This window comes from Aptenodytes forsteri, unplaced genomic scaffold, assembly GCF_000699145.1.
Source record: "Aptenodytes forsteri isolate BGI_AS27 unplaced genomic scaffold, ASM69914v1 Scaffold433, whole genome shotgun sequence".
Classification (NCBI taxonomy): domain Eukaryota; kingdom Metazoa; phylum Chordata; class Aves; order Sphenisciformes; family Spheniscidae; genus Aptenodytes; species Aptenodytes forsteri.
Window position 1 is genome coordinate 948,259 of NW_008795028.1, and position 25,350 is coordinate 973,608.

General features: G+C 39.4%; 2 protein-coding genes across 3 annotated transcripts; both read left to right on the top strand.

The window, feature by feature from the left end:
• LOC109279372 (carbonic anhydrase 1-like) lies at positions 1–7,304 on the top strand. The gene is made up of 3 exons (XM_019471207.1): positions 1–76; positions 5,923–6,120; positions 6,486–7,304. Exons 1-3 carry the CDS (start codon positions 1–3, stop codon positions 6,614–6,616), a joined length of 405 nt encoding a protein of 134 aa, XP_019326752.1. The 3' UTR covers positions 6,617–7,304.
• LOC103896232 (carbonic anhydrase 13) lies at positions 7,202–20,244 on the top strand. 2 transcript variants are annotated; one of them, XM_019471210.1, is made up of 7 exons: positions 7,202–7,273; positions 7,812–7,876; positions 9,579–9,697; positions 13,019–13,114; positions 14,474–14,536; positions 15,552–15,707; positions 18,039–20,244. In XM_019471210.1, coding segments are annotated over exons 2-7 (549 nt in total). In that variant the 5' UTR covers positions 7,202–7,273; positions 7,812–7,875; the 3' UTR covers positions 18,153–20,244. The 2 variants fall into 2 exon arrangements, with proteins under 2 accessions (XP_019326755.1, XP_009274309.1); XM_009276034.2 differs by lacking the exons at positions 7,202–7,273; positions 7,812–7,876; positions 9,579–9,697 and adding an exon at positions 12,217–12,435.
• The last annotated feature ends 5,106 nt before the right edge of the window (positions 20,245–25,350 follow it).

Below are 25,350 nucleotides of genomic sequence, written 5' to 3' on the forward strand. Positions count from 1 at the left end.
ATGCTGTCGAGGCTTTGCAACGTGAGACCGAGCAGATTTTTGTCTCGAAATGATGCAAGGCTGGCTGCTGAGAGAGGTGTTTCATGCGTGCGGCATCGCCTGCCGGAGTCGGGTCGGGGGTTGGCTCTGAGTTGGAAAAATTGGTCTGTCTCGTTCCCTGTAGGGATTTCGTTTGCTCGTCTAGTTAATCAGTTGCGTGCACATATCGAGTATTTATTAGACGGTCACACTGATCAGAGCTGCTTTATCGGCAGTGCCTTTCTGACGCCGGCTGTGTTCTGCTTCTGTTACACGGCGGGTAATACTAGGGGCTACAGTCGGTCATTTGAATGTATAACTATGCACCTGAGAGGAGATGCTTTTGGATTTCAGTTGTTTCATGGTTTCCTTAATCTTGTCGGTCTTTGAAGTCCCAGGATGTGCTCATCAGCGGGCTTAAAGACTTTTCTCTGTTTTGCATTCTAAGTCATGCAAACGCGGCTCCTCTGTGCAGACCGGCTCCCAAGTCATGCAAGTAGAAATGAAAGTGCTTTTGTAAATTGGAGAGTCAGGTCTGATAAAGTAAATGGAATAACTTACGTTGTCTGTTATAATACACAGAGAAATAAAACACCATGATAGTAAAAGGAGAGAGCTATATATTTGCATATACTAACGCCTATAGGAGTATGCTTCGGTTATATTATTACTTGGAGTTTGGCATACTGTTTGCGCAAGTACTACCTTTCCTGCCTGGTCCTTTTGTTCAGTCTTTTCTGGATGGATATACTTTTCCTGAAAAACTGGGTGGTGGTGGATCGCAGCGATGTTGCAATGATTAGGTGTGTTATCTATGGTTGTGCAGTCTACTCTACCCCTCCCCTGAAGACGTAAATGGGTCTTGTTTTTCAAATTTGTTTCTCCATATGTTTTCCAAGAGTGCTGTGGACTTCACCTGCACCATCCAGATAAGAAGCCCACTTTCCCTCCCTTATCCTATCCCTCCTCCTTTGCTATTCTCAACTTCTAGGAAGGGGAGGGCACCAGAATTTCTATCTGGACCTGGACCTTGTCTGAGGCCCCATTTCTCCTATAAAACTCTGTTTACTGGCTGATAACATGTTTGGGGTGGAGTTTGGCTTTCTCTCTCTCCCCCTCCTCTCTTGGAGCCCCCAGCAGCTGGGGTGGGTAGCTCCTCATCAGTCCATCCCCTTCCCCCCGCCTCTCTCAGGCGACTAATGGTGAGAGGCGTGGATGTCCAACACTTCACTGCTCTTCCCTAGCATCAGTTTTATTTCTCAGCTTTTTCTCTTTTTGTGCATTTATTTTACTGGTTTTGCTTGTTTCTTGTTTTGCTGAATAGCAGCTGCAGGAGATTGCTCTAATTCTTGAAAAATTTTGTTGCCCTGCATGGCCCTGAATAGTTTCCCTGGGACTAAGATTAGCTTTCGCAACGAAGGAGGTAGCAACAAAGTGTAATTAATTACATTTGGTGCAGTCATATATTAAAGTTGATTTCATAAAGAGTTGGAAAGACATCGGCATTCACTCTGAGTTCTGCATTTGTTACTTGCAGTGATAAAAGCACTGTTTTTTTTAAACCAGGCAAAAATTCATTTGCCCTTTAGCAATAACAACTGCATCATAAATCATTATGTGCACAAAGTAGCTGCCAAATATTGCACATACATGTCTGCATATATGGTATATCTATGTATAAGGACATGGTCTGACTGGTATACACAGAACTAAATGTTCTCCCCTGCTCTGATGCACGTATTTCTGAAATGCGAAGAGGCATTGTTTTATTTCTACGCAAACCTTGGCCTTTGCTTTCTCGCCACTGTTCTTGCCTCACAGTTTTGATGGTGCTTATGTATGGAGGCGTATTACTGAGATCTTGAAAACTGGCTTCAGTGTGGCATCATGCATGCTTTTCTTAGCTGCTCAAGGTTCCTGTGACGAGGGAAATGTTCTCACCCCTTCACAGAAACAGTCCCCTTAGTTAACCGGGGAATTGCCTTAGTTAAAAGACAAATTGAGAATCAATTGCCTTCAGTTTACTATTTGTTTAATAAAATATATGGAAAGTACTTACATGTATTGTGTTTTACTGCAAAAATGTCTCTTGGTCTAGTTACAACTATAACACTGAGGTGTTTTATAAATAAAAGGGGATATGAATTCCTTATACAGCACTTAATTTTACCCGTTATGATTTTCCAATTGTTTTTATTAGAGCTAATCTTATTGTAACCTAATACGCAGCTAAATTACTTGCAAACCTAACTTTATAAATTTAAGCATTTTGTGTATGATAAACTGGGCGATGGATTCTCTTTAGGAATAAATGCGGGTATGATCCTGCAAAGGTCAGACCATACTAAACTAATAAACTTTCTGCATATAATAGCAAACCATCCAAAAAAAGAATCCACGTTTTCACCTGTACGTACTCTATTTATGCAAGTATAGAGGCTCACTGCAACTGAACCGTATCCTGCGATGTCTCCGCTAGGCTTGTTTCAAGTTGGTCTAGCCTTTTGATGAAACTCATCACCTTTAACTCCAGCTGGGTAAAAGAGCACCGCTGTTAGGTGCTACAGCGAGTTGCATTTCCTGACAACTCGTAACTGCCTGCCTTAGGACATCTAGTTCATGAACTGAATGTGTCCAATGCTGGTGGGTACCGTAAGTAGCAATAGTCTAATCTAAAAGTGACAGAGGTGTGCATTGCATTTGGTAACTCCGTGTCCAAAATAAAGGTGGGCAATCTTGAGAGCAGATGGTTCAGTTTTTTGTCCTAAATCTTGGTCACAATGGCTTTGATTGTTAAGAGCTACTAGGTAATCTCCTCTAGCAAAAGAACATTTTCCCATCAATAGGAGGGGATTTCATAAGTTCAAAAATTGGTATATTTAATCACATTCCTTCAACAAATTAGAGAATGAAGGGAGGTGAATTGGTGAGTTACACTTTCATGGGTATGTCTTAGAGTACATCTCTAGAAAATTAAACTGTACATTTGTTGAGACGGAGGCATATAATTCAGGTGCAAATTCAGAAGACATTTTCACCCTGGAGATCCCACTGGCTTGAATCTGATTGTTTGACATGCATTTGAGCATCTCTTCTGACTGTAATGACTTATTTTCCAACAGTCATACACAAAGTTTGCTTTGGGATGGGGTCCGTAGTAATGAATTGAGCCACAGTTTTCACAGAGTGGCAGGAGTATGATAATTGTATTAGATTGCTGGTAGGTAATCTAGTAAGGAATACCACTTGATATAACCAAGTGGTACAAAATGAGCTGAAGTTTCTTGATATTTTCCTGTGTATTTTGAAAGGTCAGATTTCTGGCAGTCTTGTGTTAATGACAGATGTTTAATCACCAAAGCAAATGATTTTGGTCATCCGCTAAGGACAAGTACAAAAGCAGGTACAATGTCTTTTTAGAACTGAAGTTTATTGTTGAATAATTAGCTAATGCCAGAATCACAGCCTTGGATCCTCTTTTTGGAACATTCATATTATTTATGAATGCAAATCATTCATATTATTTACTGTACAATAACTATAGTTATTGCTGAGATGGAGCAATAGGACCAGGTAGTTAAGCACATAAATATATTTTGCCTTTCCTCAGCTTAGGAACATTCTAAGCATTAAAATTAATTAGCAAAAAGCTTCTTCTAAGCATCCTAAATCACAGCAGTTAGTTATGTATAAATGATGGAGTGGTGCTTCTTCAATTAATAAAATTGTGCATTGCATTTCTAACTACAAGGTACTGGGATCTAAACACAATTAAAATTGTATCATATGCTAAACTGTACATAATTAAAATATTGAATAGCTTTGATTCTAACTACGGTACTGGGATCTAAACACAATTAAAATTGTATCATATGCTAAACTGTACATAATTAAAAAATTGAATAGCTTTGATGACCATTTGTGAAGTGAGAAGAATTAAGTTAAAACAGCTTTATATTTCAAACCAGTAGGGTTTTTACCTTCTGCCATAGAAGCGGTTTGCTTAATGAGTGTAGTTAACGAAGTCATTAACAAAAGGACTTTTTAACAAACTCAGGACTGAAGGTCCTTGCCTTTGTTCTACCTGAGGTTTAATTCTTAGGCTGGTCTTTACAAGTTACTCCTTCCCTCTTCTATTTTTTGGGGCTGCTCAGAGGAGAGTCAGGCTCTGCCCAGGTGGCTGCGCAAGCTGCTTCCGCACAGGGCCGTGGGACGCTTCCCTCCCTGATTTACTGCTGGGGCGCTTGGGTTATTTTAGCACCTGTGAGTTTCTGAGCTATGTTCACTTCTATTGAAGTTGAGGAGAGAAAACTATCTGACAACTTTTGATGTTAGACTATTAATCACAGCATAATACATTTTAATCCTTTTTTGTCATCATGTTTATTTAAGTGCTAAGTCAGCCAGAAAGACCCAAACCAACAGGCCGAGATCAGTTACCTTCAGTATAGGGAGTTACGAGATTTTCAGTGATGCAGATTTTACAAGATCAGGTTCTGATGCTCATATTTAAGTTTTTCTTATATATAGTTGATTTATTATGCTTCTTACCCATGATAAGCCTGGAGGAAAAACAAGTGCTATGCTCTTTATAATACTGAAAGATCATTAGCCCGGCAGACTTTTCCCTTTTCCCTTTTCCCTTTTCCCTTTTCCCTTTTCCCTTTTCCCTTACCTTACCCGCTTTTCCATCCTAAACCTTGTTTGCTATCTTTACCTTATAGAACATATTCCCCAAGCAACTTATTGTTCCTGTTTTTCTGCTATGGCCTCTTTCTGCATTGTTTATTATTCAAATATGGTTCAACAATGGCACATATATTCTTAATGAGCACTCTCTGACGTTTAGTAGATAAGAACAGACACCTCACACATCTCATCAGTGAAGCTTTTCTTACTATTTTAGAATGACATTTGCCATTTTTCTCATATCCATATTGTTGATTTACAGAGACAATGCTTTTCAGCTGACTTTCGGCTTACCTTGCATGGAGAGAGGAAGGTTATTGATTAACAGCTTCTTTAGTGTTTTAATTTCTAGCTAACTCTGGTGAATGGTGGTGCAAGTCTGTCTCTGGAAGGTCTACTCTCATTTATCAGCAGGAGGTGGTAGAAATCCAAACCTTGTGCAGGCACCACTGTCCTGAGTGTTCCTGTTCTTTGCTGATTTTGTCAGCACTATCCTAGTGTGTGTGTGCGTATGTGTGCATGTGTGTGTGTAGACTTCATGGTTAGAGAGTGACACTCTTGTGTTGTGATAGCTGGTTTGCAGGGTCGATGGGTTGGGAGGAGGTGATCAGTTGTGCAGCGATGCTTAGGTTACAGGCACTGCCATCAGGCCCCCGGAGAGGCCATGCACCACTCAGCCTTTTTATCTTCTTTGACATCTCCCCATCTTATTCAGCGTAGTCAGTAGAAAATGTGTTCTCAGGACTTTTGCAGCCAATGACTAAGGTATAAAAAAATGCTTAAAGCAGGGATTTTGGATAGATAAGAGGTAATCCTTAAAGACATAATGAGACATGATATTAGGCAAAAATGGCATGTCAAATATTTATTGGGGCACAGTACCTGTTGGATACAGGATGCTTGATTTGAATGAGCATTTGCTGGATATGTCTTGTGCATAGTTGAGTCTTAACTGTGTATAATTAAATGTCTACCTGCTGCATGTGGCTTTGTTCAAAGGCCAAATACAGTTAGATACACCATGCAAGGTAGATAAAGGGGTCCTGAGAGCTGCAATGTGGTGCAGCAAAAGTAGCTGAATATTTTGATCTGTGTTTTTCTGATGCGCCCTTTTTGAGTTTAAAAGATGCAAACAAGAACAATTCAAGGAGAGTCTTCTTTCACACGAAGCAGGGTGCTGCCATCAATTTAGCCTTCTCCTCCAATGCGTTGCAGGGCCTGCCCACTGGAAGGAGGTTTTTCCTGTCGCTAATGGAGACCGTCAGTCACCCATCGACATCAAAACTGAGGAAACCAAGTATGATCCCTCTCTCCGTCCTCTAAATCCCAATTACGATCCGGCTTCTGCTAAAATCATCCTCAACAACGGGCACTCCACCAGTGTTGAGTTTGATGACACCGTCAACAAATCAGGTTTGTTTCTTTCCTGTTGCACTGTGTCTTCTTCCACTGTTTCCTGAATAGAGTGCATACAGCCTGAGCATGTCTCACTGCCTGGTATGAACTCTTCATAAACAGTAAGGCTTTGCTGCTCCGGGTGAGAGGTTCCTTCCTTCCCTTTCATGTCTTTCAGCATGATACAATGCGGGAACATATTTGGACACGAGTTCGAGGTTGCATTTCTCAGAAAGTGATAGGATTCCCTTTACACAGGGATGGTTTGATCCACCCCAACGAGCTAGATAGTGTCAGCCTCCCTGTTTGAACAGTGTTGTGTACAATTTTTGAAATGCTGCTCTCTCTCTCACTGCAGATGAATCCTTTGTGTCTCATTACAGGTTCATTCCAACCGAATCGCTCAAGTCTCTTATCTGACTTTAGCTGCAGGTTTGGTTATATATATTTTTCCCTTTTACAATCCATACTTGGACTTCTTGTGTCAGGAAAGAGCCAATACAGAACAAATTAAATATATACCAAGTGATCCCTTTTCTTTTCTGAAAAGTGTTATTGTCCCAGTCTTTTCTAGGAGTATGTAGCTTCCCTTTTTGCAAGCAGTAATTCTTATTTAGAAGTTCTCTGGTTTAGCATAGTCTTTGTAATATTAGTGCCTTCATCTTTAAAACCTTCTCTTGGGTGGTAGGCTAGCTAGCACACCTCCCCTCGAAACTGTAGGAGTGCAGTTTCTATGAGCAATAAGATCCTCTTGTGGTTGCGTGAGGCTTAGCTGAGGATCCAAACCCATATGGTGCATTCACAAGGGTCAAAGCCAGAGGGGGACTAGTTTGTGATCACCCTGTCCATTAGTCCTGAGGAACTATTGGCTTATAGTGGCAACAAGGAGAGACCTAGATGGAGACAACATCATACTTTGCTTTCCCGGACAGTCTTAGTTTAATTCTTAAATTTCCTGTCGATACAAGCAACATTGGATGTTGCCTGAAAGCCATCAGCTGACCGTCAGTGATCTGGTCTGACCTCGTGTGTGTCAGATGCCACGGGACTTCCCAGAATTAATCTCTGCTTCAAGCCTAGTAGGTGTGGGTGAACTAAAGCACATCTCTTAGAAAAACATACAATCTTGATTTCAAAATTTCCAGCGATGATGAACCTACCACAGCCTTTGGTAAGTTGTTCTAATTGTTAATTACCCTCACAATTAAAAAAATCGAAATCACATTTTATTTCTGGTGTGAGTTAGATCAACTCAGCCTTTAAACTCCTTTTTTTTTAAAAAAAGTAACAAATACGAATACACCAAGAACCTCTTCCACTTTCTAACGCCATCCATGAAGTGACAGGGCCTGAACATAGTATTTCTGTAGGCTTACAATGGTACCAAAGCAGTGGTAATGTGATCCCCTTCTTACTGCTTTCCTCAGGCCATATCTCCAAGGATATAGTTCATGTCATGGCAAAGCACTGACAGATGTTGATCAGATAATGAACAAATGTAATCCCCAGTCTCCTTCAGGAGACTCCGTATCTTCTATGTATGGGCTAGATTCTTCAGTCCACATACATGGCTTTACATTTTGGCCATTATCATGCCTTTCTTATCAAAGAATTCAAATCCTTCTGTATCCATAAACTGAGTTATTCACTATTTTCCCTAATATTTGTCACTGGCGAACTTTATCAGTAATGTTTTTGTTTTCTTTCAGGTCATTGATCAAAAAATACTGAATTTTCTAGGGCCAAAATTTGGCCTCTGGGGCACCCCTGTGAAGTAAGCACTCCTGCCATATGGTGGTTTTATGAAAAAAACAAAAAAGATAATTAATTGGTACTAAATACATTAGCATCTTTTAATACATTATTAACTGACTTCCATATGAACTATTTCTTCACTTTGGCCAGCATTGAAACCGGGCTGTCAAGTCTGTAACTGTTTGTGTAATCCTGTTTATCCTCTTTGGTACCACATTAGTTCCATTCTCTGAAATTCGTCTACTGATGTTTCAAAGACCTCTTCTTCCAGCTCTTTTCAAACTTTGAGATACTGATATTTGCCTTAAATAGCTTCTGACTAACCTCTTCCTTAATTGCTGTTGGAAGGGAAGGGGTTTACCATCAGTGTTATGATGTAGTACAAATACATCATCAGGCCATTTTCCACATTTTTCAGCAGAGGTATTTCATTGAATGCTGATGCATTTCTAGGTAATTGTTTTCCCTCAGCCAGTTAGAACACTGATCTTTACACATTTCTAGGATCATTTGCCTCCAAGTTTTCAGTCCTTGAAAGAAGGAATTTGTTTTAGGAGTGCCACTTCCCCATCCCCTTTGTTCACTAGGTTTATAGGCTCTGTAAAAGCATGTTTTTGAGTTGAAGTTTTAAGGAGGTCAAATATTTTTCCCCACAGATAAACAGTTCCAGTTCCTTTCATTAGCCAGGCTACTTGTGTTAGCAGATAGGCAACTAAGAAATTCTTCTTTTATCTTTATTTGGTGGTATTTTGTTCCTAACAAAGTTTAGGTTTTGGACTAAACCTAGAAGAGAGAAAAAATGACTATTGTCCTCCCCAGTGCTCTTAATTTAAAAGCTATCTGGTTAAAGCTCCCATCCTTTCCCCTTAAAATCTCTATAATGAGCCAGTAAACCACCCCAGACTAATTCCCAAACCCTCAGAGGAGATATGGAGCCGGGAGAGTGGGGTGATTTGTTTTGCAGTGAATAAGGAATCTTTCTGAATGTGATTCGCATTCAAGTCTCTGTGCAGACATGTTTTGCTTCCAACTCTGACTAGCGAAAGATGAGGACTTGCAAAAGCAAAACAATGAAAAGCCCATCCATATGCCTGTTAAGTTGAAATAAATGGCTGATTAAGTGTCAGTAATATTGCAGTTGTACAATGCATGTGTCGTGTTGGCTTCATTTTATTTGTTAATATATGCTCCTTTTTCTCAGACTTCAATCTGATGTAACTGGATCTAGTTGCAAATGAAGGAGAGAGCCTTGAAAATTTTTTTAAGCTCCACCTTCTTCCCTCCAAATTTCAAAGAGAAGAAGAAATTCTGTTCACATTATACTTTTCTGATACTCCCCTTTATTCATAAAACCTATATTTTAAGCTTAATTTCTCAGTGATTCTTTTAAAAACATTAAAGAGAGGAAACCAGTTGCAAAATAGAAATAATTTCCCATCTTCTGAGAAATATCCAGCCCATAGCAAGACAAACCTGGTGATAACAACATACCCTTTAGTGGGCCATAGCCCACTAATCTACACATAAATGCGATTTTGAAAGTCATATCCTGGACAAGTGAGGGTTTCTGTAGTAGTTCAAAGAAAGGGGAAGCCATCTGAGACAGCTTTTGAGAAGGAGCAGGGGACTGTCCGAAGACTGAAGTCTGGTGTGAGGTTAGAGGATGTGGGTGGTGGCTCCCGTTCCTGCAGTGAAGCCTTTTCCTCTGCTTGGGTTTCCAGTGCTGACCGGGGGGCCGCTCAGCGGGACCTACAGGCTGCGACAGATTCACTTCCATTGGGGGTCCAATGACGAAGCCGGCTCCGAGCACGCGGTGGATGGGATGAAGTACGCGGCAGAGGTAAGGCTTTACATGGAGTCATCTGTACCTCTAAGCTTGTGACTAGTTTTCTGTTGTAAGAATAACATTGCCCCTCCTCTGCCCGCTTTTCATTTTCCCCCCATTTTATCGAAAGACAAGCGGTCTTCCTGAAGTGTTGCATGTTTGGTCCTTTCTCAAAGGAGAACCTATTTGAAAGCTTTGGAGAGGATTAAAAAAGGAGTACAGAAGACAAGAGCTTGATAAGAGCAAGATTTAATGTTCAAGAGTTATTTTAAACTTTGTCTTTCACTGTCTCTTCCTTGGAGAATATTTTCAAAGTCAGCTTCAGTTACAAACCACAGAATTATTTGATCTGGGGCCTGTGCAGTGTAAAGTTTATGCAAAACTTAGGAGTGTTGCATTTTGTGGTGCATTTAGCAATGGGATGGTTATGACTTTGAGAACCGCACCTTAATATCTGTGGGGTGCCTGCTGTCTGTGGAGGTACTGCGTTTCAGTGGAGGCAGCGTGCCACAGGGAGAAATGCACCGTCTGCTCTGGCATGGAGAGTTCGCTCCTGCTCTGTCTCCTTCGGTGCGTTTGAGTAGTCTACAGTAAAAAGTATTCAGTATCCGATTCCTCTTTGCAAATGGAAGTAACATGGAGTATTTTGATGAGACTGAGATCTTTAACAACACATAGTTCAGACAGTGGAAGAGTTTTTTTGGGTTAAAAAGAAGTAAAAAGTATAAAAATAAATGGTAATGGACAAATAAAAGACATAATACTAAAGAAGAAAAAAAATGAAATGTATGCACAGTGGTGTGATCAGATTTTACTGGAAATGCTATAAGAGATAGTGGTCAGAAAAAAAATCAGTTTTCTAACACTAATGGGGAAAAGTGACATTTGCAGTGTTTAAAGGCTTATGTTTTCCACAGGAACCAGGTGAGATGGAATATAAAGAATTAATAGAGGTGCTTTAAAACCATTAAGTACCAAAACCAAATTTCTAGCTGAGAAAATATATATATGTTTCCCATCTAAGAAACCAAATGGAAGGAGAAAATATCTCTGAATTTCTAGCCAGTCTAAAAACCTTTCCGTTACCCGTTGGTTGGGTAACCCTCCACAAGAAGCTCTCTAGATGTCACTTTGGCTTTGGGATAAGAAACCCAGAATTAAGATCAAGGCTTCTGAGCACTGTTCACACAAAAGAAAATACCTCAGGAGACATGAAGATGGTTTCAGTGCTCACCTTCATAAGGAAGATGTGTAAGATTTCAAGAAAAAGCATCGACCGAGTCGAAGAAAGAAGTAATGTACAGGTAAAGAAGACTGCAAGGTTCAGCCCCCTAAGCCCACCGGGAAGCAGAAGGGATCCATGGCTCCATTCTTTGTGACAACGTATGGTCTGATCAAGGTCTCTTCACAAGCTGCAGTGACAGAGCGGTGGTAAGACGGGATATATTCCTTAAAGAGAAGTCACAAGCCATTCAGAATGGGGCTGTACCCAAAAGTGTTTCACAGCTCTGTTTGTTTGGGGGTTTTGGTTTTTAGGGGGGTTGCTTTGGGGTTTTTCTGGCAAAGCTATGAGGGAGTGGGAGTGGGCTTTCTTTAGTTGCGGGAATTTTGCTTTTTGTTCTTTGTTGGTTTTTTGCTATTTTTAAAATCCACAATAAAAGTCAATTCTGACTGAGAGTATCTGTTTCCTTTTTGTGTATGTAAAAATGCAATTGTTTAAAAGTTGTTCAATGTAGCTTTTGTGAACTTATAATAGTGAGTGGTGCAGGCACTATGAGCTCCAGGATACTAATGCACCTGAAAATGGTTTAGTGGACTATGTTCTCCTCCTGGTTTAATTTATAATATTTTTAGCAACTTTCCTTCAAGGATCTCTGAAGCTGTGCGCCAGCATGTGTTTCATCGTGAGCATACATGTATTATTATTGGTTTCAGTGGGATTCCTTACTTGCTGGAAGTCATGTTTCAGCACTTTAGAGTCCAAGTGCTTAACAAACATTAATTATACCCTGTAACACCGAGTAACAGCTCTGTTTTACAGATATGGAAAATTAAAACTCATAGAGGTTAGGCAAAGATTGAGATTTAGAGTCAAAATCTTCACACTCCTAGATCCCTATTTCAACCACGCAGCTATGTTGCTTGCCATAAAAAGCCTCTAAAGCAAGTTCCAGCTTTCCTAAATTGCTCTTACTTTAGAGGTCTTGAAGTGCTGTATTCGAAAAGCAAGCCTTTGTTTTCAAGGGTTCATCCCAGCTTAAGTCATTCAGTGGAGCTGCTTTTCAGCACTCCTAAAGAGTAAAGTTCAAAGTCTGAAAAGATGGTCATCAATTTTAGAAAAGCCAATCCCATGCCCTGCTCCTGAGCCTCTCTTTCCTTATCTAAAAACTATGGGTAGTAAGATTTACTAATCTATCGAGGACTTGCGAGAGTAATTAATGTTTGTGAAGTACTTAGTCTTAAGCGCTGTGTGAGTGTTTGTGCTCTCTCCAGTTTGGCAGTCGGACCGTTGCTCAAGGCTGGGATGTCCTGGCGCTTCCCGGGAACCAGGAGCTCCCTCCGTGGAGTGTGGCCAGGATTTAGAAAACGTGGCTTAGCAGGAGGGACTGAGGTGGTATGGGGGTAGACATCACGGGCTTTTCCTTTCCCCACCTGGCTAGGTGGTGTCTTTAAGCTGCTTAAGCAACTACCGCAGGACAGTTCCAGAAAAATGCATGTTGGAAATGCTCAAACCTGAGATAATCAAGCTGCTTGTAAGTGCCTAACTACTGGTAATCATAGAAAATGACATTTGGAAAGTATCAAAAATGAAATTTTGATGTTCGGCTTAAACTAAACAAGGGAAAAAGGGGCAGTGCAAGTTTAACGTGTGTTCCTCTGCCTGTTTTCTAGCTATTTATGTGGCTGATTAATGTTACTGAAAGCTTGATTAAGGAAAAAGAGGAGCACCTAATAATATTCTTGAAAAGTGATTTTCAATCACTTTTTAAAATCAGCTGTACTAAAAACGGATTTAAAAGCTTTAGTTACATAACCATGGGATATCTTGTCTTAGCTTCTCTGTTCAAAATCTGGAGGCCCAACAGCAGTTTGCCAGGCACTGTAGTGTGCTGATTGCTGCTAAATTTTGAATAATCCCAGCCACTGGAAATGCTTTCTGCCATTTGTGTGAACTATGTATTTACCAGTTTCAAAAAATAATTGCATTTAGAAAACTGAATGGCTCTGAATACAAAAGAGCAAAGTAGAGTATCAAAACCAGTGAAGTTGTAGTATTAATGTGTGACTATTTGAGTTCAGCGGGAGTTGATGCTGTCTGTATCTCTTGCTTTTCAGCTTCATGTGGTCCACTGGAACTCAGAAAAGTATTCCAGTTTTGTCGAGGCAGCTCGTCAGTCAGATGGATTAGCAGTCATGGCTGTATTTCTGAAGGTAAGAAAAAAATGTCTCAGCCCACCTAATAAATCTGCATTATGAGCCCAAAGCAATAATGGTGATAGTTGGTACAATTATTTCTAGAGAGAGAATTGTTTTATGCGGGCATTAAATTATACTGTTTCCTTTATACTGTTTACTTTCCAGTATAGAAAGCTGTGCTTGCTTGAAGGTTAAAAATATCAGATTAATAGATTTTCAAGACAGTGAGGCTCTTCAGTTTGCCTAGTCTGCACTCCTGTACAACAGAAGATGTGGAACTTAATTCAGCTGCCTCTATAAGGATCCCGATAACTTATGCTTGACTAAGGGCGAACTGATTTGTTTCGAGTGCTTCTTTAACAGTTTGTTTCTGAGCTGATAGTTTCTTCTGAAAAATGAAAAAGAAAACCCCAGAATCTAGAGAATTTCCTTGTAATTGTTATATACCTCTTTGCCTCCTGCACCAATTCTAAGATGAAATTCAACTCTTGCAACAGCTTCATTGACTTCTGTATGAAGAAGCAGATGGAGAATTCACACAATCCATGACAAAGGATAGGGCTTTGGTCAAATCTGTGGTTTCTGCCTGGCTGCCGCTGCTTCCTGGGCACAGCTAGTGGTGGTGCTGGTGCAGTCAGTGAGCTATTACATGCAGCAGTTGCAAAGAACTGCTTCAGTAATTCTGTCTTTCCTGTTTACATTATAATGATTCAAGGAAAGTTCCACTGGATTTCTTAGCACACAAATTCTGCTTGGGATACATAAAAATGATGTTTTCACTGTTACAAGCAATTTAAATTTCAGATGTAAGCCTGAAACTTTTAATATCCTGCATACAAAACATGAAAAATAAATTGCTTTTATTCCCCTGCAGTGTAAAGTCTGTGGGTCTTTTGTAGCTGAAATAATTACTATGAGTAGGCAGAATAAATACTGTCAGCAAGGGAGTGGATCTTCTTTACGACCAGTACTATTTCTAAGGACCAGCTAGTCACAGGCTTGTACTCACAAAAACCATCAGATCTCACAGTCACTTAAGTAAAGCTATATAAAATAGTTTCAGTACGCATTTGCTTTTTGATCATTTATTTTTGCTATTTTTCTCTGAAAGCTCAAGTATTTCTTTATTCTCTCCGCAGTTAATAGATTTGTGTAATAAATACTGTCAGCAAGGGAGTGGATCTTCTTTACGACCAGTACTATTTCTAAGGACCAGCTAGTCACAGGCTTGTACTCAGAAAAACCATCAGATCTCACAGTCACTTAAGTAAAGCTATATAAAATAGTTTCAGTACGCATTTGCTTTTTGATCATTTATTTTTGCTATTTTTCTCTGAAAGCTCAAGTATTTTCTTATTCTTCCGGTGTTAATAGATTGGTGAATGCAACCCTCAGCTGAAGAAGATTACTGACCGCTTGGACACCATCAGAATCAAGGTGAACAAATGCTTCTAAAAGAATACTAATGCTAGTGGTTGCTTTTGTTGTTTTGTTTTTTTGGTAACCTGGCTGCTACTTCCTTCACCTTCATGTTCCCTAGTTTCATAGCTATCCATATCTAACTCTGATTTGGGACAGTTTAGGAGCATTCTTGTTAGAAAAGTTAAAAACTAAGCAGACAAAGAATAATTTTTATACAATAAGAGATCAGAGGAAAAAGCTAATTCCTCATAGAACCTAACCTCTGACAAATCTGTTGCTGTGAGAATATTAACAGGAGAAGAACATACTTTATGGAAAGCTGTGAAAAAGATGAAGGAAAGGTTTCCTCCCCTGTTTTGCTGAGGTACAGGGTGAGAAATAAGCTATTGTATGTGTGAGAGCGATCAGCCAGACTCAGCATCATGTCTCATACAGGCATCTCTGGCCTGGTAGCCAGGGAGAAGTAGGGACATGGTTTAGTGGGCATGGTGGTTTTGGGTTGACGGTTGGACTCGATGATCTTAGAGGTCTTTTCCAACCTTAATGATTCTATGATTCTATGATTCTAAGTAGTAACTTTTGGGCCTGGGAGGAGTGAATGGGAAAGGGAGCAGGTGGCAGTAACCTGTGGGGTTACTCCGCCAGCCCCATAGAGACCACGTTGAAAGTCTAACGTCTTCTCACCTCTCCCTCCAACCTCCATCCCATGGTCATTTGTAACTACGGGGTGCCTATGCTAACATGACACCTTTGATGGTGTTCCGCTAGCATCAAGGATAGCAGCAGCAAAGCTGTCGCAGAGGTAAGACCTCATGAGAAGGACACTGGCTCACCTGCTGTGATCATCCAGAATGCTGCCAGCCCACCCCATAGTGGAATAAGCTCTACCTCCTTTGGCGTGATTTATCTTGGCCTCTTGCTTTTAAGTAATATTGCCCTGTTTTTTCTTTTTTTTTTTAAACTTTGTGTAAGAAATAATTTTCTAAATATATTTAATCTAGAACCACAGCTTTTTTTTTTTATTTTCCAGGGTAAAAGAGCACTATTCACAAACTTCGATCCTAGCTGTCTGCTTCCCAAGTCCCTGGACTACTGGACTTACTTTGGCTCTCTCACTGTTCCACCTCTTCTTGAAAGTGTCATCTGGATTGTTCTGAGAGAGCCCATAAGTGTTTGTTCTGAACAGGTATTTTTCAATTTTTCGCTGCTATAGATATGTTGCTTTTGTAAGACTTCAAATTGTAAATACCACCCCAAAACATACTCTTTTGCAGACCTTGACATTGCATACCTTATCAAATTTTCAAAGGACAAAAAATGTGTCTATCAAATTTATCATGACTTCTTGTTGCCTTTCTTTGTGTAACAGCTATTTATTATCCATTTTTTTAAAAGAATCTGCATAATCTAAAAATTAACAATCAAAAATAACCCACAAGGAACTTATAGAAAAAAGGGTTCTGATGATGCTAAGAAATCCTGGAATTCCACTCGATTTGGTTATTTGCACATCCTGCTCAAATCTCTTCTCTGCCATTTTTATTTGGCAGATGAATGTAAATTTCATCTTGCATTCCAGTTGTGTAAGCCTTGGTGAATTTACTAGAATTATGAAAAGCAAATACAATTGTAATAAGTTGTTTTTTATGTTAGGCTATCTGCGGAAAAGTGTGATACCACATAAAAGAGTCTACTTACATTTCTTGTTAAATTAAGCTTCATGCTATTTATTAATGTTGCAACAGTGACACCCAGTGGACTGATCATCTTAAGTATAAAGAGTTTTTCTCACTGGAGACACAGAAGTATATCAGATCGTAGCTTCTAATATGGGATGTTGATAAGTACACCACCTGCAATACGTTACCAATATTCTGGGCACACTGTAAACCTTAATATTTTTGTACCACAGCGTTTGTCTCATTCATGGTCAATATTACAAACACCTCAGAAAATGCAATACCCTATGTCACATACTCAGCAGAAATGGTGACTTCAGTCTTTGTGCAAAATGTTAAGACAGTTCACTGAATGGGATGCTTGTTAGTCAGGAGACCTCAAATTCTGTTTGTAAGTGATTTGAAGTCATGTATTTGCTCAGTGTGTCCATTTTTCTCATCTATCTGTCTTCCCCACTCCCCTCAATCTGGCTTTGTAAGACTCGCTGCAATGCGTATGGGTCTAGGATTGAAAATTTGCATTAAGATATGAACTTCCCAAAGATAAGCCATTGTTCAGGTTAAAAGGTTCTTATTTGGGCTGATCTATAGTTAATATATTCTAAAATGTGAAATACTGTATGCAAACACCCATGTGTAACAGGTTCAGAGGACGCAGTGTCGGAAACAGTGTCAAGTACAGTGATTCTTTACTAGTCATTTTTCATAGACTGTAGCTATATCTTATGTATTAAAGTATACATGTGCTATATTCTTATAAATATAAGCACGCATTAGTTAAAAGTGTTTGTTTCTAGTAATGTCCACTATTGTGATTGATCAGTCATCACCATGACTGATACTGTTTTGCCATTTAATTTTATTCCTCAAGTTTGTATTTCTTTGGGGCTTTACAGTTTACTGCCTACTTTTTGATGCATTTTTCAGGTTGAAAGAAATTAAAATTAAATTTTAAATTTTTAGAAACTCACAGGCAGCCTTAATGACAAATGTTAGCTTTAGAATGGGGTAGAACAAGGTATCATTGACTTTTTTTGCTTTTAATGCAATCAAGATGCAATGTTCTGTACAACTAAATGCTCTGTTATAATGGAATTATTTTTGTACTGTCCTACACTTGGTAATCAAGAAGGGAAGTAAGGTGGTATATAGAAATAGTAAATATTGGAAATATTAGAAATTAGACAAAATACTAAACTTCAGGTCAGAATTCAGACTCCAATTTCCTGAGATTAGACATGGAGCTCTGGTATGGGTTTCTGCTGAGATCAGCTTAAGCAGAGAAGCTTATGCTGAGGTATGAATAACTGTCTGTTCTATGTCTCCACAAGGGAAAAGTTTTCAATCTCTCCTGGTTTGAGTACATGTTTAATATATCAAAAGTGCTAATTACAGAAGCTTTCTACAGCACCACAGCTATTATTCCAGCTTAATTGTGAATATACTCCGAACAAGATGTGCACAGGTACACATAAGAAATTTAATTTTTGGCACCAAACATTCCAAGTCTCCAAACTATAAAATCAAACTAAAGAATATAGAAAACTCTGTTTTAGATCAGGTTGTGGAAGACAAAGTGTGAATACAGGAAGCAAATAATCCTTATGTGCAGTTTCATTCTGACACGTATTTTGGGAGATTTTCTTGGCAGTCATCATTTTTTAATTTGCAAGAACAGAAATGGTGGAATTGCCATTCTCCACATGCCATAGAAAAATACAGTTCCATTCTTCCTGGATGAAAAAAGGTGACAAGTATCTTTAATATTTACTACATGCTTTTTCATTAGTATGAGCATGAGGGTTTTCTGCTGAACCTTATGTCTCTTTTGATTGCAGCTAGCCAAATTCCGCAGCCTCCTGAGCACTGCTGAGGATGAGGTCGCCTGCTGCTTGCTGAGAAACTACCGGCCTCCCCAGCCTTTAAAGGGACGAGAAGTCAGAAGGAATTAAAGGAGTAAAGCCAGAGTAGTCTCCCTCTGAAACCAAAGGCTGAATTAATTTTAATAGTTAATATACTTTGTGATTTTTTTTTTTGTGAGTTGTTATAACAAATAGGTATTGTTTTATTATTGGTTACTATGCAGTCATTTCTCACAGACAAGTATGTCCTGAGTTGTTGCAGGTTCATTGATGTTAACAGGTCTGACTGTGTTTGAGTGCGTTGGTTTGGGAGCATTGAGGCATTAGCGTTGCATGCACAGAGGGCAGTGCTAATCGTAAGGGTCAGATGTGGTGAAGGAGTTGTCCAGAATTTGCCACTAAATTACTGAACAGGATTCCTGATATTAATGGCAGTAAAGGATCTTCTGGGATTATTCTTCTGGTCTCTAACATAACATTTAGCTTCTGTATAAGACTTCACACTGTAATTCTCAAGAAAAAAATATTTCAAGGCTGATTAATTTCATTGCTGACTTCTGCAATACCATGCTTACCTTCCTACAAAAAGCAGTAATGACTAACAGCACTGAAGTAAAACAGATATTTATATCATCCTGTTGTTCTGACTGCTTCATAGCAGTAATGATGTACTGACTGAATTTTTTTAAAAAAGCAAATAGTAAGGATCTTGTATATCGCGGGATCATGTCAGGTGGATTAGGTATTCCTGAATTCCACCACGTATACTGATGAAATTGTCCTGAAACCTGAAAACTGCAAGGTGGAAGGGCATAGGGGGAACTGTTCGTTCATGCCTAAAGTCAGTCTGTTGCATTTGGTGAACAATAAGGGACTGTAACACTATATCCATGTAGCATCAGACTCCTACCACTTAAAATAAAGAGGCAGGGGTAGGTGTTGCTCCAGGCTGTTTCATGCTAGACACGTGGCATGCTGCAGTGTGAGACATGCTGCATACCTCACATCTTGCAGGGGAGCCCAGCACTACTCTGGAATGTAATGTCTCCTAGGTACTGGCTGAAGTTCTGCTGTCAGAGCTGAACTTGGATGGTTGCACTTATATTCCAAGACCAAAGATAGCATTTAGAGCAAGCCAAAGAAATCAGAAGCAAGTCGATATCTAATAAAAGATCAGCCCTCAATAGCAATGTGTTGAAATGTCTGTCTTTATGAATTGACTTGAGCCTGTGTTTCTCTCAAGAGCTTTTGTTATCTGAATATAATTGTTTGTTTTATGCCAAATTTATTATTTTTAATGAACTTGCCACAGGCTGTAGCTTAGTATAGGATTAGATTTACCCTCAGACTCTGAGAACTACAAGTGAAAGCCAGTGATACCTGAAAGAGGCAGCTAGAGGTTTCATGGGCAGTGACTACCACCAATCTCTCTAGTACTTCTGACCAAACTCATCTCCCACGACTGCTCTCCATGAATTTGTTTTTTTCATAGGTTTTAGAGACTGTGCCTCTTGCCTCAACAGATCTTTTGTTCTAAGATGGACAAATACGAGGGAAATAACAAACAGGATTGACTTTATATACCTTCTTACAACTGAATAAATTAGACATAGAGACATAGATATTTTAGCTTAGTTTAAGATAGGTAGATTTTTTTGTTTTCTCCTCCCCAGAATATAGCTACTATTGCTGCAAGGCCTCTCAATGCCTTCTGAAAGTTTTCTGAAGGAAAGAACACAAATAGACCATGGAAGAAATAAAAGACGTTTGGCAGGGGCAGCAGGTACAAGTATTAACCAAAGGGGAAAAGCTTGCAGGCACTTTTTCTTTTCTGGCATAGGGTGAAGAATGCAGCTGAAAAGACCTCAGGCTGGTTCCTTCTGAATGAGGATGTCTGGAAAGTGTGCATGGAGAGAGCAGGAGTGTGTTGCGTGTTTTCACACCCTTTTTTAGACTTAGTGTGGGATCTGATATGTTTCCCTGTCACGTGAGTAGCTGCAGAACATGAACAAAATGTTTACAAATTGCATGAAGGTTAAAGTTTGTTTGCCTGGGAAGAGAAAGTAATAAGGCTACTGCTTCGTATCAGAAACAAAAGTTTTACATGTTTTTTATATATTGAAAACAGTGGAGTTGATCCAGTGCTTTGATATTTATAAGGATTTTATCAAAATAAAAAATGGATTTTATGAATGTGTCTTGTATTTTCTATTGAAGAGTTTCAAGTTTTACAGAGAATGCTGCAGTTTTATAACTAGCGCCTGCAGCTCTAGTTTTGGAAAAAATAGTCACCCCTCATTTGAAGTCTATCTTTGGGCAGTACAGTATTAGGTATCTTTTTTATGTTCCAAGTAAAATGTTTTTGGTAATGTTCAGTGGTAAGACATGCAATCAATTGTACATAATATTCTGATAGCGCTTTTTTGAACTAGTTACTGTTTTTATAGAGTTATGCAAATAAGTTTTAGAAGAAGACATCATTCACAGTAATTCTCCTAATGTGGAGATGCTGTGTTCGCGTTAGATTGACCTAGCATGGTACTGCATCTGGGCTGAAAGCTGGTGGTGGCATCTGAAAAAGACTAGAAATGCTCAGTTGCCTGAAATCCTTTGGGAACAGCTTCCCAGATTCTCTCTCTGCTGTGACTGTAAGGTGAGAGAATGGATCCAGTCTCGGCACTGAGCACGTGGTTGCATCCTCAGTCATCAACTTACCGTAGGCCTAAACTGCACTGAATCTCAACCAGATTACATAACGTGCTCCCAGGGAATTAAATCTCAAGTGTGGGCTCCGTGCTGTACTAAGATGACTCTGGAGCAGCCAAGGCTAAAATATGTCCTCACCCCCCCGCTGCAGGTCTCTGACCAACTCTTTACCCTCTGACACACTTGGAGCCATTGTGTGAAGAATGAAGAATGAAATGCTCAGTGACCAAAAAACATATAGGGTATTTGCTGAAAATAGTAGCTGTCAAGAATTGTATATGGCTGGATAGTTGATCACCCATAAACTTACTCTCAGAACTAAATAAACTGAAGTAGAGCCTTGGGGTCAGCTCTGCTGTTTTTGGCACAGGAGGGAAGCAGTGTGCTCTGCTGTGTCTATAGCCTTTGCCAGTCATGCTCATGATGTCTTTCATGTTGCAAAGAGAGAGTTTAACATCAGCTGGGAATTTTCTTTATGTCAAAGAAAAAGCCTGGGAAGTAGCTGTCTTTTCTTCTGGAGTGCAGTGGGCTGAAGATCAGGCAGACATCTGTTCGCTGCCATACACCCACTTGCTATGTACCTGTGCTTTCTCTGCCCCTGCAGAGATTTGTCTCTCCTGCTTCAGCAAACAGGACTTTGCTGGCCTTCCAGACATGAACTGGGACCTAAAAGAATTCAAGGAATCAATTCCAGGAAAAAAACTCAAGTCTTCCAAATACTCAATTTTAAAATAACTTTACTGAAAAAAGTGGACTATGGCATATAAATAAAGTGACATAATAGAAAGAAATATGTAATACATTTTTTATAAACTTAATGGAAAGGAAACTTGGGATTTAGATTCTTGTAGCTTTAGGTAGGCAAGGAGCAGATTGCTAGAGATAAATCTTGCCTAGCCTTCAGATGTTAAAAGTTGCAAATAATTGAGAGCCCTAGAACACCTGCAATGCCTTAGAACACCTGCAGGTTGCAGCCTCAGCATGAAGGTACAAATGCTAGAGGAATGCTGCTCTAGAGATGTCTTTTTCTTTTATTATCTATTAACTAGTATAAGAAAGCATTGTGACAGTCTCCTTTATCACTCTGCTGCTAGATAGACTACATCTAACTTCTGGCCTAATTACTATATTTTGTTGTTCCCCCCACAGTCTGATCTTGCTTTGTGGTTTTAGCTATGGAGTAGAGAGTTTGTTCCATTTTTGTTTTTAATTACCATTGCTTGCCTATGCTCATTTTTCTTTGATTCTTCTTCCCTGGCATCTCTTTAGGACTTAGGATAAAAACCTTGACTTATAAAGCTTCCTACAAAAATCCAGTAGCATTATATTTCCACCAATGTTCTGCACATATAGATAGCCTGCTTGTTTTTCATATTAAGTCTTGTTATTGTTCGTTTGTACAGATGTAGGCTAATAGATATTTGGCCCATGACTTAATTTCTTGGATACTGTTATTTCCATACCCTTTATTCATGAAGTGCTTACTCTATGGACAGATGGCCTTTTCTGGGTGTCTGCTGTCTTTGTGAGACAGGAGATAATGCTGAAGTGCTTAAACAAAAATGTTTTTAAATTAATGTTTTGTTTCCTATTTCTTTCAACCTCTCCGTCATTCATGCCAATTACAAGTTTTCACTGTGGTGAAACATTTACATGTGTGACCTGTGTTGGCTTCTGTTGTGCAGCAGTGTTTGGGGACAGAGGATGTCTCTGACAGGAGAGTACTGGATTGTCCTGTGAAAACAAAGATTCTCTGTCTCCGCTTAACAGAACTGATGTGCTGCACAGTCAATTCCTGTGTCACTTCTATTTTATCAAATTTCACCCACATACTTGGGTACATAAATTTGAATAATTTCTAGATGCTCCTGACAGTTTCATTTTTCAGATGTAAATCGTACAGGTTGCATGCAACAGATAGATGAAATGTATTTTTTATGAAGATCTGATATAATTTTTTTTCTGTCTCATTTGAAAATATTTTGAATAAAGCATCAGTCATTTAAATGTCAACATTTTGCTTCCAATTCTTCTCTTTTCTACAGTTGTATGAACACCAGACAGAAATGTGCTCAAAAATAAATTTTTTAAAAAAAACAGCACTTTGGCATTTTTGAGGGAAAAAAGGAACCCAGTCATCCTTGGTGTTTTTCAGATTCTGTTCTTTATTTCTGTTTTCCCTTTGTCCTGTTTAAACACCAGCTTCTTATGTAGTTTGCGATTTCATGAATAAACAGTTTACCTGGAAATCACTAAGGATCTCAGCATCCAAACTTATACTCCAGAACTGTTTTAAAATTCTCATGGTTATGTAGAAAGCATAGGTACCTATGTAAGAACAGCTGAAAGACTGATGTGTTCCCAGGTCTGCAGATGGCAGCGGCAATCCAAAAATTGCTGAAGGTTATTTAAATAGTATTTGTTACCTACTTCATTGCAAATACAGTTATAAATAAGAGCAGTATCTTACTGTTGTATCAAACTAAAGAATATAAGAGTCATGGTACCGTGCTATTCAACAACATTAATTTTGAAGTCTGTTAAAAATGTCTGCAGAGACTAGCCAAAGAACTTCCAACCTGTTGGCCCAATGCCCAAAAGAAACCTTGAATCTCTCAAAATAGTTTAGCTCATTTTCATGACTGGTTCACGGAACCTTCATCAGAAGAACAAAGCTAGAAGCAAAGCCCAGAACAAAGCCCTTCACGAATGTCTACTGCAGCAAACCTGTTTGACTGAATTAGTTTTGAACTGGCTGATACATAGCAATAACTATATATGGCAAAATAAAAGCAAACCACTATTTATTAATTAACATTATTTAAGTAGCTGTAACATGGTGCGTAGTATTTTCAGCAGGCATCCTGAGCAAATCCTTGAAATATTCTCTTCTGTGCTCACAGTCTGATGGTGTTAATGTAGTTACTGTTCCTACATAATTGTTCCTAAAATGTTTAGCAACTATACTATCTATATATATTCTCTCTGTATATATGTTTCTCAGTAGATGCATGATATACCAGATACATATTAAGTATGTGTATATATACACACATACACTGTAGAATATACAGGAAGAGCTGGAGGATGACTCTAGAGCACAGCAGATTCTGTTGAGTACTATGGAGTTGAGCTGACACAGGACTCCACTAGCCTCCTGAAGTCTGCAGGCAAGGTCCTGTGCCCAGAAAGGCTTCAGTTTTGGTGTGTGGATGGTGTCAGTGATAGCTACATTCAATAGGTAGGTATGTGGCAATGCTAAATACATGATGTTGAGATGGTGCTACCTCAGCAGAAGCTGCGTCTCCTGCATATTGGGGATGCCCAGCACTCTTACATGCACTGGCAAACAGCGCTGATGATACAAAATCTTGTTCTGTTTTGACATATACTTTGGAGATAGATGGCAGACTGATTGAGGACAGAGATTTTGGGTTTGAAAAGATGGTAACAGACTAAACTATATTCCATAATCTAAAACGTTGAACTGACTGTGAACAACTGAGTGGTGAGAAGTGAAGAAAATGAAGAAAAATGCCAAAGATAGGGAGCAAGAGCATGAACACCAAAAAACCCCTTCTGATAGAAGAAGAGGCCCTTTGCAGATTGCTTTTGCCGGTAGATGTCACTGTAAATAAGGCAATGGTCTGGGTGTCACCTTCACACTGACACGGCAGCCCAAATAACATGCACAGTGTCCTGAAGTCTCAGCCTGTGGAAGAAGCATATGTAATACAACTCACGTACTAAGAATGTGCTGTTGATTGTGACTTACTCCCTTTCTTAAAAGTGAAAGAAGGATTATGAAAAAAATGATTACTTTCAGATACATAACAAAAGACATTCAGATTTAAAAGATCATATGGACTGTGTGTGGCCACGTAAGCGCTACCAAGCAGGCTCTGTAGGTCCAGCATGTTCTGGCTTAGCTGGACTTCCCTGAGCGTATGGAAAGCCGCTGGGCAGAGCATGGGCAGCAGATCAGACTGTGCTGGTGCCCGAATCTCTGGGAGCAAGTTCCATGCAAGGACAAATTGACACATGCAGTACAACTGAGCATAGGTGATCATCATTGAGCAGGTTTTTTGCAAAGGGAACAGTAAAGATTCATATAGAAAATCTGACCAGTTATTTGAAACCACTTTCTGCTTGTTTCCTGACAGATTCAGATGAACAGTGGTGCTCACTTCGGCCATGGCACTGCTTTCACCCGACTCTCAGTGTGAGGCTCCAGAAAGCGTTTGCCTACCTGTCTCTCTCAGTTATGACATATCTAAATATCACTGCTAGGACCCAAGGCAGGTTTCTTGGTTCACACAAGCACACTGCAAATGTGCATTAACTGGAAATAGATCTGTGTGATTACAGAGAGAGTTGTAATTGTGGACACAACAATGAATTACTAAAATGTTTTCCAGTGTGTTTTGTTTTTTTTTTAATTTAGTGGGTAACTCTCATTTTTACCAATCTAGATTTCACCCTCTGTGTCAGTGTACAGAGGGTATATACAACCTACACTGCCCCCACCTCTGGGTTATGGCAATCAGGAAGTAATCTAGTAGTCTTGCCCTGCAGCGCGGCC

Bases quoted from the DNA above. Each gene is read 5' to 3' on its own strand.
- LOC103896232 (XM_019471210.1), top strand. The intron at 13,115-14,473 runs GTAAGAAAAAAA...CGGTGTTAATAG, and splicing joins TCATGGCTGTATTTCTGAAG to ATTGGTGAATGCAACCCTCA. The intron at 14,537-15,551 runs GTGAACAAATGC...TTTATTTTCCAG, and splicing joins TGGACACCATCAGAATCAAG to GGTAAAAGAGCACTATTCAC.
- LOC109279372 (XM_019471207.1), top strand. From the start codon at position 1: ATGCTGTCGAGGCTTTGCAACGTGAGACCGAGCAGATTTTTGTCTCGA. The intron at 77-5,922 runs GTGTTTCATGCG...AATGCGTTGCAG, and splicing joins AAGGCTGGCTGCTGAGAGAG to GGCCTGCCCACTGGAAGGAG. The intron at 6,121-6,485 runs GTTTGTTTCTTT...GTCTCATTACAG, and splicing joins TGACACCGTCAACAAATCAG to GTTCATTCCAACCGAATCGC.